The 15,809-nt window shown below is 40.6% G+C and overlaps 2 protein-coding genes across 8 annotated transcripts; both read left to right on the forward strand.

Moving 5' to 3' along the window:
- Nucleotides 1–62: 62 nt before the first annotated feature.
- endou2 (endonuclease, polyU-specific 2) lies at nt 63–5,950 on the forward strand. 2 transcript variants are annotated; one of them, XM_068716448.1, is made up of 7 exons: nt 63–905; nt 2,161–2,336; nt 2,860–2,965; nt 3,646–3,767; nt 4,426–4,538; nt 4,877–5,030; nt 5,578–5,950. In XM_068716448.1, the coding sequence occupies exons 2-7, from the start codon at nt 2,235–2,237 to the stop codon at nt 5,830–5,832; spliced, it is 852 nt and encodes a 283-aa protein (XP_068572549.1). In that variant the 5' UTR covers nt 63–905; nt 2,161–2,234; the 3' UTR covers nt 5,833–5,950. The 2 variants fall into 2 exon arrangements, with proteins under 2 accessions (XP_068572549.1, XP_068572548.1); XM_068716447.1 differs by lacking the exon at nt 63–905 and having other exon boundaries at nt 953–2,336.
- A 794-nt stretch (nt 5,951–6,744) lies between these two features.
- On the forward strand, nt 6,745–13,552 carry LOC137876279 (NEDD4 family-interacting protein 1-like). 6 transcript variants are annotated; one of them, XM_068715713.1, is made up of 8 exons: nt 6,745–6,937; nt 8,061–8,148; nt 9,002–9,132; nt 10,830–10,907; nt 11,478–11,565; nt 11,777–11,901; nt 12,007–12,073; nt 12,350–13,552. In XM_068715713.1, the coding sequence occupies exons 1-8, from the start codon at nt 6,908–6,910 to the stop codon at nt 12,451–12,453; spliced, it is 711 nt and encodes a 236-aa protein (XP_068571814.1). In that variant the 5' UTR covers nt 6,745–6,907; the 3' UTR covers nt 12,454–13,552. The 6 variants fall into 6 exon arrangements, with proteins under 6 accessions (XP_068571814.1, XP_068571815.1, XP_068571816.1 ...); XM_068715714.1 differs by having other exon boundaries at nt 10,833–10,907; XM_068715715.1 differs by having other exon boundaries at nt 9,002–9,120.
- The last annotated feature ends 2,257 nt before the right edge of the window (nt 13,553–15,809 follow it).

The raw sequence follows: 15,809 nt of genomic DNA on the forward strand, positions 1-15,809 counted from the left end.
GCAGAACAGTAATACTGTTTCAGTTGCTGTGAGTTGGTGAAACATTTTATTGCTGGTGTTCACTGGTATTTTAAGCTGTTAGACTCTTAAGTTGGTCCTCACAAATGTACACCCCCGATGTGGACCACATGTAGGCTTCCAGTCCAATTTCCTCTGAGCTATTGTAAAAGGATGATTCGTAAATGTATAGTAAGACGAAACAGAATTTAGTACAAGAGCAGCCAAGAAGTAGTTTTTCCTCTCCTTTGTTATGGTTCTTTAAAGACAAGTGAAACAATACAATTAGAAATTGTCAAATTGAAAAGCCACTAGCCTTTTCAGATGTTCTAACGGATTGATTTAAGTTTTCCTCTATTTAGTATTGAGAGTTAAGATCGATAAATTAAACTGCAAAATCAGGAATGTTAACACGACTGAGAATTTTCTGTTCGATTAAAAAAAAAACGAGCTCTGTGTGGTGCTCTAAGTGAGCTTTTAGAACACCTTGTTACCTGAAACATGACCCACATCTACCCTGTAATCCAGAGGTTATACTGTGACAGCAAGAGAAACAATGCAACACTAAAGGAACAAAGGGCCCACGTTTTAGCCTGAGATTGAAAAGAGACGACAACATGGTGTAATCCCTTTGGCTAGAGTTGCTGACAGGGGATAACCCTTTTAAAATGGCCCCTCTCTCCTGTCCCATCCCCATCCCCTGCCCCGTGACCCCCCCTCCCCTCCAGCCCCTGCTTGTCTTTCACCACATACTGACTGACTGAACTGTTACTATGCCCATAAAGACACCTGCTCTCAGGAAACCACAAGCAGCAGCACCTGGCCGACACTGAGAAACCCCCAAATCACTCGTTCTTTACTTCTTTTTCTGAACCAGAAAAAGCAGGACGAGACTCTAAAGGAATAAGGTCAGTGGATCTCTGATGGGAAGCGGCCCGGGGGCCTGGATCCCAGAGCTCGGTGTCGTGGATGTTCTGTTGTCAGACATGTTTTTGTGGAATGCAGTGGTGATGTTGGAGCTGGATGGATGAGCTGTGTCTGGCTGGGGAAGCTACTGTGTTTTTACAATGCTGTGGACTACACATTAACCTGATGATCGCCTTTGTGTGTGTAAAACTTTATCAATCAATTTGTTTATTTAAGAAGCAGGTGCGAAATAACTCCAAAAGTTTTACTGTGGTATTTTTGATACGATGGCTTTCTATTATTCTGAAATGAATATCCCCATGGAGAGCCAGCAAATGGCTGTATAAATCAAAGCTATCTTTAGCAAGGGACAGTTTAATACGAATGAATAAATTAAGTTGGATTATTGTCTCATGCACACAACTGTGATCGGCCCGCATGGGCTTACTTGCCTTCTTTTCCAGGCCTCAGAGACAAAGTTAACCAGCTTAAACACATCAAAATTAAACAGCAATTCAAATTCTTTGGATATATTACGCCAGAATATTTCAGGGTTTTGTTGATCACTGTTATTAGTGAATCATCATTGTGTGTTCAGTCACTAAAAAGAATGGGACTCTTTGTCAACATCGCTCAAATCTCACAGCTCACACAAATTTTCTTCCTGAATATTTTTTTGAATCTGCACACCTTGATACCTTGGCTTTTAGATAAGTTGTAACATAATTAAGCAACAGTACACCTTGTGTATGGCGTTCTCATTTCTGACTTTGACTTTCCCAGTCAAAAACACAATTTCAAGGGATTGAAATGTATCTTTATGATAATCAGCAATTGCAAACAGTTGGCTAAATTGCTTGATTGAAAACTTTTATCAGCTGATTAGTGTCTTAACAGATGATTTTAGGCTACCATGACACACTGAAAGGTTTCTACTGAATTTAACTCTTTCATAAATAAAATGTGAAAATAACGTAATGATTTTCCATTTTGAAAGAGTCTTTGTTGAGTATAGCACTGCATCGTGTTTTACTAGCCCATCAGATGTTTTGCATTTAAAAACAAAACTAAAAATCAACTAAAAAGTCCAACATCTCCCTCTGAAATAGTGAAATAATCTATCTTAAAGTACAAAAAACGAAAAAGAATCAAATTGAAAGTACCGGTTGCTCAAACTGTACTTTAGTTCATGGAGTAAATGTGCTTTTTGTTACTGCCCACCATTGTTAACAGTGAGCTTTATTGACTCCCCCGTAGCAGACGTACACCGGGACCAGACCATCCATAGCTCATCCACTGCGGGACCAAGAACACAACGGAGCGGTCGCATCATGATTGAGAGTGACAGAGAGCTGTCGGCCATGGTGCAGGAGCTGTGGGACAATGACGTCAATAGGTTCAAACCTGGAAAAGACTACAGGATCTCTCTGCAGGTGCACCACACGTACACACTCTCAGACATGAGGCCTTCATTACTCATGGCTCACAGCTTGTTATGTGTAGTTTAGTTGGTGCCAAATACATTAACATACATACCCAAGCTATATACGTTATACTTTATATGTATATAATATACTTTGTATATGCTTTCCAACTTCAGTATGAAAAGAGAAACCCTACTGGAGAGGTAAAGAACATGCGACAGGGAGCAATGAGGATTGTGGGGAATGTGGTCTTAATCTCAACCGCCAGCTCAAATTAGACAACAGAACATTTTGATATCTATGTTTGGTTCTGTTGTTTGATGTAGAAGCTTTTCTGTATCACCTATATATATTTTTTTACTGTTTGGTGGTTTGGTTATTGTTTTTCACTGTGGCAGTGCATCCATGTTGCAAATGTATCTCTAACGGCACGCGCAATGTACGAAAGCAAGCAAATAAAGCATCTGAGATGTGCCAGAAATATATGCATGAGTCCAATTATTAAGTTGGAGTGGTTCTCTTCCTGCTGCAGGGCAAAGCTGGAGACACCATGGCCATCAACGACAACAATGATGCAGCCGGGTATCCTCTGTTTACATTTGTCGATGAGAACCTTTTCAAAAAGGAGACTTTTTTAGGTAAGGCCATTAAAAGTGAATTATCTTACACAACTGCTCTGTCAAAAATGTTTGAGTTGACGTAACCCCTTCACACATTCCACTGTACTGTTTACCAGTTTGATACCATCCTCCTCCTCGCCTCCCCTTCAGAGTAAAGCTTCTTCATCTACTAATAATCTCCTTATGACGAACAGTGGCATGTTGCATAACCACAGAGCATGTGGAGTTCACTGCGCTGGGTGCAGAAACATGCTCCTCTATAAACACTGGCTTCTTTAAATCTTCCTAGGCGTGAAAACTGCTGAAGAATGCTTCATTCGGACAATTCTTGTCCCAGGATGTTTTCGCAGATTTATGCTGTGTATCATGTTGCCCTCACACACAGCTGTAAAGGGAGTTATTGGAGAATTATGTAACAGTTGGTAATCAGAGATCACTCTGAGGCAGCTGCCCTCATGAAAAAAAGGAGGATTGTCCTAGCAACCTGCTTCACTGCTCCTCATCCGGGTCCTGGAGCTGGTGATTTTTTTTTCAGGCCAAATGTATCCAAGTAGACACAAAATCTGTTTTGAGACTTTTTCCGTCTATACTATACTGAGCTAGTGGTTTCTGTATTCAGCTTTCATAATTGTCATTGTATCCATGTCCCAGTCTGAACACAATCCCTTATTGAAGAGTGTCTGTGTTTGTTTCTACAGCCTTTATCTCCCTGTTGGATAACTATGTGAGTGACACCGGCGAGCCAGAAATTGTAACCCCTGAGGAGGTGGCAGAGAACCACAAATTCCTGGACTCCATCATTCAGAGTCCCACTATGAAGGTACTTGCTGCGACGTTTGGAAATACACTCTCCCCTCTTGCTCATAAAGGCCCATACTAAAACATTAAAGAGAATGTATTAAGAGTTGCACCTTTTTTTAAATATTCATATAATACAATTAAACTGACTCTCACAGTGATTGAATTATTACTTTTATACTACAAGTCTACGCACATGCTACAGACTCTGTGAGGTTGTACACAGACACAGCTTTGCTTTTAGCTAAATGCTAATGTTAGCATGCTAACATGCTCTCCATGACAAAGCTAACAAGTTGATCGATGTTTAGCATGTATAATGTTCACTATGTTCAGTATCTTAATGTAGCAAGTTAGCAAGCTAACATTTACTTATTATTGGCACCAAACACAAAGTACATTAGAGGCTGATGGGGATATCATTAGTTTTGCAGATATATTTTTCACCTGATGATGGTGGAAGATGAAAAGTCAGGGGGGTCATGAAAGTCAGTAAGATTGATTGTCTGAGAACCATGAATGTCTGCACAAAATGTACTGGCAATCCATCCAGTAGCTGTTGAGACATTTCAGTCTGGACCAAAGTGGTGGACCGAGCAAGTGACATCGCCATCCAATGAGCCATGCCGCTAAAAATGTAAATATAAACATTTCACCAGTAAATTCTTGTTTGTTTGCAGCTAGCTCATAAATACCTGGTAGAGAAGAACCTCTCTCCAAAGGATGATACACAATTCAAGGAGCAGCTGTACAGGATCTGGTTTGAACTTTACGCGAGGAGAGGATCCAGCAAGTGGGTGGAATCTGGCACAGCACCTAAATATAACTTCACCCGTGGAATCTAGCACTACGGTGGTAACCTTCATACTGTGAGAAACTGGCTCTGTCTAACACATCCAGTCAGCATCGCTGTGAACTACTGAAAAAATGCATAATTGCTGCACGTTCAGGAAGGAAACAGCCACTAAGAACCACATTTTGTCCAAATGGCATACAAGTTAATACAATTTAGTAGTATCAATAAATGCCAAGATGCAAAGTTTAGAGTTCCATCTGCCTTTAAATGAACTGAGCCTACACTACATCGGGTCGACAACAAATCAGCCAATGTGTCTGCGTGTCTCCCACCAGGCCTGACTCCTCTGGATTTGAACATGTGTTCGTTGGAGAGACGAGAGGAGGGAGGACGGTCATCGGCTTTCACAACTGGATCCAGCTCTACCTGCAGGAGAAGCTGGGACACATCGATTACAAAGGCTACAGCGTCAATGCAAATTCCCCCCAGGTACGGTGTAATTGTTACTTTTAAGTTGGACCTCGATGGGGGAATGAATATGTTTTCATATATCTGTATTGTATTGTATATCTGACAAATCTCTCATCTTTCTTCTGTCCTTTCTCGTCTCCTCGACTCCCCCAAAGTTGACTTGCACTCTTTGCAGTCTTGTTCTTATCTCTTTCACACATCATCGTTCTTGCACGGTGATGAGAAACCTCACATCCTGCTATGACCATGTTTTCCCTTCTCTCACTCTGCCCAGCTCTTTGTATTTTGTCTTTCTAACCTGAGCCTAATGCAAATTTCTGAGCATTTTTGGGCCAATTTTCTATTTAAACATGGTAAGGAGTCTCCTGTAGTTTAAAACAGTGTCTAATTTTCATATCGTATTTGCATATTTTTCACCAATCTCCTATCCCAGTTTCCAATGATCATGCAACACACTGCATGCCAAAGTATTTGCATGGAGCACTGGACCCATCTTCAATATTACTCATCACCTGCCGTTTCTTTTTCTCTCTCTCTCTCTCTCTCTCTCTCTCTCTCACTGCAGCCCGACGAGAACAAACACATCCTGGCCCTACAGTTCAGCTGGAAGGACGGTATAAAGCCCAAAGGCAGCATCTTCATCGGTGTCAGTCCCGAGTTTGAGTTCGCCCTCTACACCCTCTGTTTCCTCACCTCGCCCAACGAGCGAGTCAAAGTCCAGTTTAGCTTCTACGACGTCGAGATCGTTTGCCACCACTACAACCAAAAGCACATCGGCACCACTTACCCTGTGCTCCTTAAGTACCGGAAACCTACCTAGTAACTTGACTAGTAATCCAATCTGAGATGTAACTTCTCCAACACTTGAGCATGCATACAAAGTGTCACAGGTGTTGTTGTTGTCTTCTTATTCTAGATAAAGATACAATAAAACCCTACAAGACCAAATTGCATTTGTTTTTATTGCTGATTATTATTTATTGTGATGCCTAAAAAATGTATGAGTATATTTTCTCAAGTCTCTCTCTCGCTCTCTCTCTCTCTCTCTCTCTCTCTCTCTCTACATGTGTCTACATTCAAATGATACATTTATATATAAATAAGCTCCACAATTACCAGTGACTAACACATTAATACACCAATAATTATAATCCAGTAACATGATAGTTCGCATTTTGCAAAGTGAGTGTTTTTCCTTTTGATACTTTAAGTATATTTTGATGCTAATATTTATGTACTTTGTCTTCAGTACATTTTTGAAGGCATCTGAGTACTTCCTCCACCACAGATGATTGATGACTTTTACTCAGTATTTAAATTTCCTCAGTATTTAAATTTCCCTCGCGGTTAGACTTTCCTAGCTCATTCTGTCAGTAACTTTCTATAGATAGTGATGGTTGTTTCACTTTGTTCCAAATGGGGGCGGTAGAGGGTTTGTTGTGGCCAATGACGTCAATCGATTGGCGAGCAAGACCTTTATCAAGTTAGCAGGAATGAAGAAAAGATTATCCGGTTGTGGTTTCAGAATAAAAGCAGCGGAAATGTCCATATTTCAACAAAAATGGTAACATGTATTCATGATATAGATGGACTGAATAGATATAGTAGCACTAATGTAGGCTACCAAAAAAACTGAGCCTTTTTTCTATTTATAGTTTTCAATCTGGACTTTTTTTTTTTTATAAAAAAAAGATAACCGGAAGCCTCGTGTTTTATGCTAACAAATTGTAACTTGACAGTGGAGCGACCGCTGAACAGTCGAGGGAGAAACAGGTTTTCGTTTCCCGAAGACTGAGTTTACAGTTTGTGCTGTTATATAATTTAGCAGTCGTTTGGTGTCTCGTCAGCTCGTTCCTCTCCTCTGTTGTTGATCCCCACCCGTCCAAACAACCGGAATGGCCGAACCGAGCGGCAGATATCAGCAGGTATGGAAACACTATCGGTTACTAAACATTTAACATTTAAAAGATTTAACATCAACGTGTTAACGTCGGCTTTACATACTGTTAAAAAACGATGACACACTTGTGTTCTGAAAAGTGATCTCATTGTGATTATCGTCAATTAGATCGAATGTGTTTTGCGATTCACGTCGTTTCATTTTCAATCGGGTGGAGATGGCGTGAATCCAACGCTAACGTGTTCCGTGTTTGGATGTGGCACGTGACCCACGGCACAGCGAGTGGGCGTGTTTGGTGGTCATCTAAACCCACTGGGTAACCTGTTTAGCGAGGTCCCTCATCATTCATTTATATTATTTGGAAGGGGGATATTATTAGTTGAAGCACGCCAGTAACTTCATTAAAGAGTTTCCTAAATTAAGTGTAAAAATCAGTTTGATCACCTGGTTATCATCTGGCCGCCACGAGGAAATGTGTTATTAGCAGCAACAATAAAGGAAAATGTCAAATGAAAGGAGTTCATTAGAGTCTTATAATAGTGGGCAGTATGTACAATGTCCTCCATCTTCAGTATATGTGATGAAAAGATGCACTTACCAATATTTTTTTTATATTAACCACAGATCAAATGACTGTGTGAGGAAAGAGGTGTCACTCTAGAGACTCACTGTCTCTCTAGTGCTTGGAGTTAATTCATTGGAAATAGATATTTGGAAATGCACATGTTGTCCCCATTTTCCTTCTAATGTAATCTTACTAATGTACGGTGGGATTACAGTTCCTTAATAGGAAATGATAAACTATAGGACCACGAGAGACACAGAGTTTTAGTCGACTAAGCATTTCTTTGGTGGCGGACAGTGCTGTTAAACCAGTGTTGCTGACTTGGTATTCAGCACTATTCCCGTGGTCTTTCCTGACTGATGATCAAATGGTCTCGGTTTTAAAATCTAGCTGAATCAAGAGTCCCGTGTGTCCAACTCTTAATAAGAGAAAGAAATAAGGAGAAATGAGCAATCATTTTTAATGTTCTACATGCTTGAAACACTCTGCAATAGTGACGGAGTTAACAGTGTTTGCCTGCACTAAACATTCCCTGTGAGTCTGTAAATGAACCAGGATGTGGTTATTCCTCCTCCTCCCACAGCTGCCCAATGAGGAGGACCCAGAGGAGAGTCCACAGGTAGCAGCTGATGCTCCGCCTCCATACAGCAGCGTCACAGTGGACAATGCCGGTAAGACCATGACTCATCCAGATGTTTCCCTGGTGCTGAGGGGATTTGCAATGGTGGCTCATGGAGATAACCAGAGGAAACACGGCCCCGTAAGATATCTTGAGCCAGTGAATAATACATAACTGTGGACTGCAGAAAGAACACACGGGCATTGTATGGGGTATTAATATTGATGTCTACTTGATATAACTTCAGTATACCGCACCAAAAGGATGAATAAATAACAACACACAGGTCAGAAATAAATTATTCCTTCAGGGATGTTCCGATCAAGTTCTATTTCCTTTTAATATTTGGTATCTGCTGATACTGAGTCCGATCCTATACTTATATTAACCACAATGTTGATTAAATACGTATCTGACACACTCAAATAACAGCTGTCGCCTTCTAAATTTGGCACATTTTATTATTCACGAGCTGTCTTGATCCAAATACTGAAGGTGTTGATTCAAAGCTATAAAGTTGATTGGCTTAAATGATTGATATGATATGAATAAAAGTCTAACTGGGAGAACGTGACAGTCAGTGGGCCTCTTAATGGGATATAATAGTTGGCTCATACATGTTTAACCCTCTTACAGAACTGCAGTCAAACATTTGCTCTAAGCAAATTCTCACCCAGTAGAGATTTGTCTCGTTTGCATGAGCAGCACTTTTATTGTAATCTAAAAAGTCTGTTTTCTGTCTCTGGGGATTAGTAGGAAATTGTAGTTCAGAGATCACCTCCACGTCTTGAGCCCGTTTCCACTTTCAGAGCGGCGCGCAGTGACTAGTGATGCAACACGAAGTACGTTGTGTTGGTTAAACTTCAGCCTTTAGTTTGTGAAACTGTGCCGTTTTTCTTCTTCAGCCTACTTTGACTACAAGGAAGACGGGGCTTTCCCCAAGCCTCCATCATACAGCGTAGCGACCACGCTGCCTTCCTATGATGAAGCAGAAAGAACCAAGACTGAGACTGCTGTTCCCCTGGTAACTGGGAGAGTGAGTATCTCACTTTTTTTCTTCTTTTTTTTACATTTTGCCTGTGGTCACATTCACTCTGCACACTGTAGCTTCTTGTGCCCAAACACTTCCTGTGTTGTCTTGCAAGGCAGGAAGTGTTTACCACCCTGCAATGGAAAGCTTTTCTCTTCTTGTTCTGTCTTCAGTAATGATTGAGTCTATTTGTCTTTCCGACGGGACATTTATTATCACTCAGATTAAATGACATTCAGTAATATTTTTGCACGTAATGACCACAGTCTATGTTTTAATGCCTCAATCTCCCAGGCCCCCTGAACTATCCTCTGTGCACTTTGCACCCGGGTTTGTTTCTGAGTAAAATCGGAGTAAATATTGGTGCAAGCATTTGAAACGTGACGCTTCACACTTTAACATTGTCTGTACTGATGCAGGGTTGACATTACATGGTATTGAACCTGTGATGTAGCTTAATTCATAGAGAATTTATTGCAGTTGGGAATACTATCAGGTAGTGACACCATTATATTTTAGCAGTTAAATCCAGAAACAAGTATTAATATACAATTATCGCTGCAATTCTGAAGAGCGGTCCAGTTTCTTGATATTCTATCACATAATGAAGTTGGATGTCATACTGTTAAAATACAGATCTAATGTCCGGTGCTTTAGCAAGTTGTTATTATAGACATATTTTACGGATTAAAAATAAGCCTTATATTTAAAAAAAAGTGCTTTAAATGCAACTTAAGGGAAGGAAAAAGATTTGGCACAAAGATTTGGCTTGCTTCTTTTTGAACATGCAAACAGGATTTTTATTAATTCATAATAATGAAGCTTTGATCCAAAAAACCTCTGACCATGTTTTTCAGGTCAGAAAAGAATAACGTAAAGTATCAATGTAATTATAATTTCTTACAATCCATCTATTGACTGAATTAACATCAACTATTGCTCAAATTTTTTGTCATTTACTTATTTTTGGGTTAATCAAATCAAAGGGAGCTGATATTTAAGCTATGTTGGTATAGGACAATATTTGCGATCATTTAAAAATTGTCTGCATTTGACCAAATGTTTCCAGTGGTTCCCAAAATTGTTATGTTATGCAGCCTTGCAGATTTATCTCTGTATTAGTTACCTCACGGGGGGGTAAGGTTGAAGTAAGCAGTGAAATCTCCATTCAAGCTGTTGTTGTTTTGATGCTGTAGTTTTCCATGGCTGCAACCACATGTTACTAAAAACACAAAGCCAAAAACCTTCTTTTTCATCTTTAAAATTAAGTTGTTTATTTTTGGTAGCATAATCTTTTTGATATCCATGTTCTTTTTATAAAGACAAATCATTGGTTGGCAGGAACCTTTTCTTTTCCAGTTAATGTGTAGCTGTCTTTTTCATTTACAAAGGGCAAAGCACACCTCGCCTACAGGATGTCATTAACTTGCATTTAATACCCAAGGGAGTGTTTTGAAAAGAACAGTGGTAATCTCACCTCCCATGTGCAGGCTTCACCATGAAAGCCTCCGAGTCTCTCTGTCTTATCTACCAGAAACTAAACAACATGCCTTTTAGGAATGACTCTCTGTTAAGACGTTTCAGACAGTTCATTGCTGGCCTCTAGTGGTCACTGTGATGCATTGCATTTGTCTGCATGTGGGGACCCTCCTGTTTGATTTGCTGGTGTTGTGTTTCTCTGCCACACGCTGCCTTGTGCTCAGCAGCAGCAGCAGCACCAGCAGCCTCAGCACAGGGAGCGCCTGGAGACTTTTGACGATGTAATTCGCAGTTCACTGGAGGTAACTGGGAGGAGTGGGAGGAGAGTATTTGTTGTGTGGGAACGCAGATGTGCCCACAAGTGTTGGATGTATTCGGTTCCTCACCCTTCTTGTATGTTTGTGTATTCAGAGTGCTAGTGCTTCGTTGATAAGTCTACAACATCTACCGGTTCTCCCACATTGAATGGAACTGACTCCAGACCTTTTCGATAGCGTGACACTGATGGTGTTTAATGGGCTTGCTGTGTTGTGGTGGTTCCATTGGTCTCTTGGTTGTTTGTGTTGTATTTACTCTGTTTTGAGCAGAGCTTGGTTTCCACTCATGCGCTTGCCCGTGCTCAATCACTATCACTTTGATCTCCGTCACTACTTTGTACTTTGTGAATTGGTTAAAATAAACACACACTTTATCAGAGTGATTGATTTGTTGACTGAGAATAGTTTCATAGAAGTAGAGTAAAGTCCTTGGAAGCTCTGCCACTGCCTGGCTGTGGTGAAGCTCTTTGAATGCTTAAATAACTGGGCTCTCTTCTCTCTTTTTTTTTTTTTTTTCTTTTTTTTTTTGCTCCCCTGTCGCTTATTCTATCACAGGATGAAGACTTTGTGACCAGAGACGACTTCGAAGACGCCGATCAGCTGAGGATAGGAAATGACGGCATCTTCATGCTGACTTTTTTCAGTTAGTTACTCCACCTATTCGTCTGTTTGTCTCTCTCTTCTCTCCACCCATCATCTTTCATCCTTCGGCTCTTCTCTTCCTAGATTTGTGCAGAAATTACATCTTTTACTTTTTTGAGATACAAATGAGTGAATTTCCCATCTTTTCACAATTTTCTGATTTCTGCTGACATGTCTAACACTCTTTTTGTTTCCCCCCCCCCTCTGTCCAGTGGCATTCCTGTTCAACTGGATCGGTTTCTTCCTGTCTTTCTGTCTGACCACCTCAGCAGCCGGCCGCTATGGGGCTATCTCAGGCTTTGGCCTCTCCCTAATCAAATGGATCCTCATAGTCAGGGTACGACAAGGAGACCCCCCCCCCCCCCCCACCCTATGTTCAGTTGTTGTCGTAGTGGTTGGCTTATTCTAACCAGTCCCCTCTGTCTTGCTCTTGGGCTTCTAGTTCTCCACATACTTCCCCGGCTACTTTGATGGACAGTACTGGCTGTGGTGGGTGTTCCTGGTGTTGGGTAAGTAGCCAACCTCTGAATTTGAATGATTCAAATAGGAACTTGAATGTTTTTGTCCTGCTTGTGACACATCAGTGCTCAGTGGAGCTCCACTGCAGCAGTGTTGAGGTGTCATGTATGTTACAGAATAGTTACAGAAGGATAGTTGGCCCTAACTATCCTGTTATTGACTACAGCACATAGATTAAATTATCATTGTAGTGAATTATAACTCCCTTTTATGGCACTTCCAGTTGTGTCTCACTTTTGTATTTTTTAATTCTTTTTGTTCTCCAGGCTTTCTGCTCTTCCTTCGAGGATTCATCAACTATGCCCGAATCCGCAAGATGGCCGACACCTTCTCCACCCTGCCCCGCACCCGAGTCCTCTTTATCTACTGAGCTCACAATCCACCAGTTTTCATCATCATTTTTCCCCCCTTTTCAGTGAAACATTTTGTCTGGTTTTATCCAATCACAACGGGTGAAAAGAACACGTTCCCCCTCTGCTTGACATGATTTGGACAATACAACTATTGTCCCCTTTTGGTGTAAAATAGTGAAATGCTGTAAAACCCTTCAGTTGTTAGTGGTGAACTGTCAAGTGCTATTTGCAGTTATGAAGTGTGTGATGTATAAATGAATGCCTTATTTACCGTTTTACTGCCTGTTGGTAGCAGCAGCATGAGCTGTTCTCCTGTTAGCCACCAGGGGGCAGTCTGGTTTGTGTTTTCTCTCACCAGTCTTCTTTCAGATGATGTCATGGCTCTCAGCCCAGGACTCAGTGGGCAATTTTGGGGGTTATGGGTTGATTTACTCCATGTGAAATAATATATTTCAAGTACCAGTTTAATGTGCTTTTAACCCTTTTGACTAATGCGTCATTCCCATGGGAAATAGTGTACAATTCCGATAATATAAGACTGAAAACGGAAAATGATTAGCTTTTATTGTTGTACAGGCGCTGAAAAGGTTGAGGGTGGTATAGAGAAGATCAAGGGCCATGTTTTCCCTCATATAATTAGAAATGGTCCTTACACACACACCCACACACACACACACACACACACACACACACTGTAATCAGGAGTGTTGTTTCCTTACATATAATGCATGTATGTCAGCAGAGAGGTGAAGCAGAGCTTCTTTGACAGGCTGGGGATCACTGCCCTGCTCAAGGACACAGTGAGAGGAATGGAATAAGCTGATAGTCTGTCGCTCCATTCACATGTGCAATTAGACGCCCTCATAGGTTTCCAATGAGGAAAAGAAAAGATCGTATTGACAGAAGTGATTTGGGAAAAACTGCTCTGTGAAGAACAAGGAATACGTTATACAGAGCAGAGATTTTATTTCTTCTTCTTTGACCCAACAATGAAATATTGAAAGAGTCATTCTTTTTATGTACCTCCTCATTGTAGTGGAAGTGGAATGATTATTTTTTAGATGAATTTCAATATCTGGCTTGGAAAATGTTTGGAATTAAACTGGAAAAAGTTGATTTTGGTGTTATGCTATTTATTACATGTTAATAAGCTCTCTAACATAACAGGCATTCTAGTTTTACTAAGGTTTCAGGCTACAGTATGCCACTTCCTCTCAGATAAGCTTGTTGATATTAACTAAAAGGAGGAGATATTTCTGTCACAGCTGGATTTTATTATTTATAACATAACATTTACATACAAACATTTCAGTCAAGTCATTCCATGCTGTTGCCTTCAGGTGAGGCTTGACTTTCGGAAAACTTTAAAGCAAAGCATTTCAAAGAATCAACAGATTAACATAGACAAATAAAGAAGACATTTATTTTTCTCTAAACTACCTAAATTAGATGAATATATCAAGGATTTGAGAAATGACATTGGATGACAGTTTGTTTTAGACTTTAATTTGAACTCAACCTCGCTCAGAAAGCAATCTTCCATGTGAAGTATTTCATAGTGTGTCTGGTGTGTGGAGGATTCAGAAAGGTGGGGATCCAGCAGTCCTCGGCCACAGAGAGAGGAAGCTGAGCTGACCACGATGTTCAGTTACTGACATGAGACGTACTTTTAGCCATGCTAAATTTAACACGCAGGAGACGCGCGTGTGTGTCTGTGTGAGTGTGTGTGTGTGTGCACAGGAATTGAGATGATTTGCTGGTGGCGGTTAATTATACCTGTCAGCAGTGTTTTTCCTTGCAGTTGGAACAGGAAGTGAAGGTCACCCCACCTGGAAGACATGTGGCACCAACTGACACAGGGTTTGGTTTCACTGGAAACTTTTACTGTCACGTACAGTGTCACATCAGCACGGTTGGATATTGGCCTCTAGTGGTGCTCAGTTGACATGACATTAGCTCCTTTCAGGTCATCTTTCACAGGGCACAGAGGGGAAAATGTCACTCTCAATTCACTAGAAATGATTATTTTTACAGCATGTGATGACAGTATTCTCAAGAGAATAATAAAGAAGTCAAGCAAACCAGATTGGTTTGCTTAACTTAAAGTGGATATTAATTGTAAAGTCACTCCATGTGGTCCATACTTTTTTAGAAAAGTCATACGATTGGATGACAGGAAACTCTGAATTTGACTGCATGCTGAGAGGCAACTGTTTGAATGCTGGGTGACATTAATAACAAATGTTTTTCTTCCCTATAAGCTATACATTTCCTCTGCTGTTTACCTCTGACTTGCTGCACCACTGCTTTCTGAAAATCACATTTCCTGAAGTAATTTCTTCCTATGCACTGTACACTTTGGAGAAAACAGAAACAGCTGTTGGTCAGAAATTGCAGATGTGCAGTAGCTCTGGGACTGAAAATGTGAACTCAAACTGTCTCAGCTTTAGAAAACAAATGAGTATTTTTAAGACAATCTGTTTGTTAACTTATTAGATTTTACTCTGCAAAAATAGCCTGTAAAGCTACAGGCGAGAGAATAAGACAAATAGGGCTAAAGGTCCTCCTCCAGACCATCAACTACAGTGCACTGAACCGCCACGTCACCAGATGACCCTGGATAAACAAACTTCATTTTGCCAGGTGCAGACGGGTTTAATCGCTGACAGTGTTTCAGCTGTAAATTCTGGCAAAGCACACACAGCTAAATTCCTTATCGTCGACATCGTACACAGATTCAGCCTCAGTCCACTCCAATCCCTCTGTAACGTCATTCCTCCTGTGCTCCAGCAGGGTCACCCAGTCCAGGTGTTCTCGTTATCCAGATGTCATTCATAAAATAACTCCATTGTGCCAAGAGCTGTCTGTGTCTTGTCAGCTGCCCTCGATTTACAGAGACGGAAGTATTTCTTGGAGTAATTGATGGGAATTATGTGTGCTAGCCAAGTGCCTGCACTGCTTGCATGTTTTAGCTATCAAAAGATAAGAGGGGACATTCTGATTTACAGAGAGCCTGGGAGTGAGCCATCTTTCCGAAGAGACATGCTGAACTTTTCTGGCTTGGGTTAGGTAGACTTTTTGTGCAAACGATTTTAATTGACAATAGCTGATGAAGTGATACAATAAGACATAAAGCCTGTTGTCTGAAACAATAGCGAGACTTTAATTAACATAATCACTATAAGTTTGTTTGGAGGTTGTGTTTTTTTGTGGCTGTTTCACCAGGTAGGTAAGACACTACAGGCTGTTTTAAAACCTTTTCTGCAAACAATAAATGCTTGTGATACTTGGATGTTATTAATCAGTAATATAATTTACAACTGCTTTTTTTCTACTGTGACATATCAAAATTCCTACATGAAAAAGACTAATT

Source organism: Cebidichthys violaceus, unplaced genomic scaffold, assembly GCF_023349555.1.
Source record: "Cebidichthys violaceus isolate CVI_PGR_0920_01 unplaced genomic scaffold, fCebVio1.0.p SCAF_20, whole genome shotgun sequence".
Taxonomy (NCBI): Eukaryota; Metazoa; Chordata; class Actinopteri; order Perciformes; family Stichaeidae; genus Cebidichthys; species Cebidichthys violaceus.

What these genes read in the sequence shown, in the direction of transcription:
- endou2 (XM_068716448.1), top strand. Translation starts at nt 2,235, where the DNA reads ATGATTGAGAGTGACAGAGAGCTGTCGGCCATGGTGCAGGAGCTGTGG. An exon ending in GCGAGGAGAGGATCCAGCAA is followed by an intron (nt 4,539 to 4,876) that starts GTGGGTGGAATC and finishes GTCTCCCACCAG; the next exon opens with GCCTGACTCCTCTGGATTTG. An exon ending in TCAATGCAAATTCCCCCCAG is followed by an intron (nt 5,031 to 5,577) that starts GTACGGTGTAAT and finishes CTCTCACTGCAG; the next exon opens with CCCGACGAGAACAAACACAT.
- LOC137876279 (XM_068715713.1), top strand. Translation starts at nt 6,908, where the DNA reads ATGGCCGAACCGAGCGGCAGATATCAGCAG. An exon ending in CTTCATGCTGACTTTTTTCA is followed by an intron (nt 11,566 to 11,776) that starts GTTAGTTACTCC and finishes CCCTCTGTCCAG; the next exon opens with TGGCATTCCTGTTCAACTGG. An exon ending in GTGGGTGTTCCTGGTGTTGG is followed by an intron (nt 12,074 to 12,349) that starts GTAAGTAGCCAA and finishes TTTGTTCTCCAG; the next exon opens with GCTTTCTGCTCTTCCTTCGA.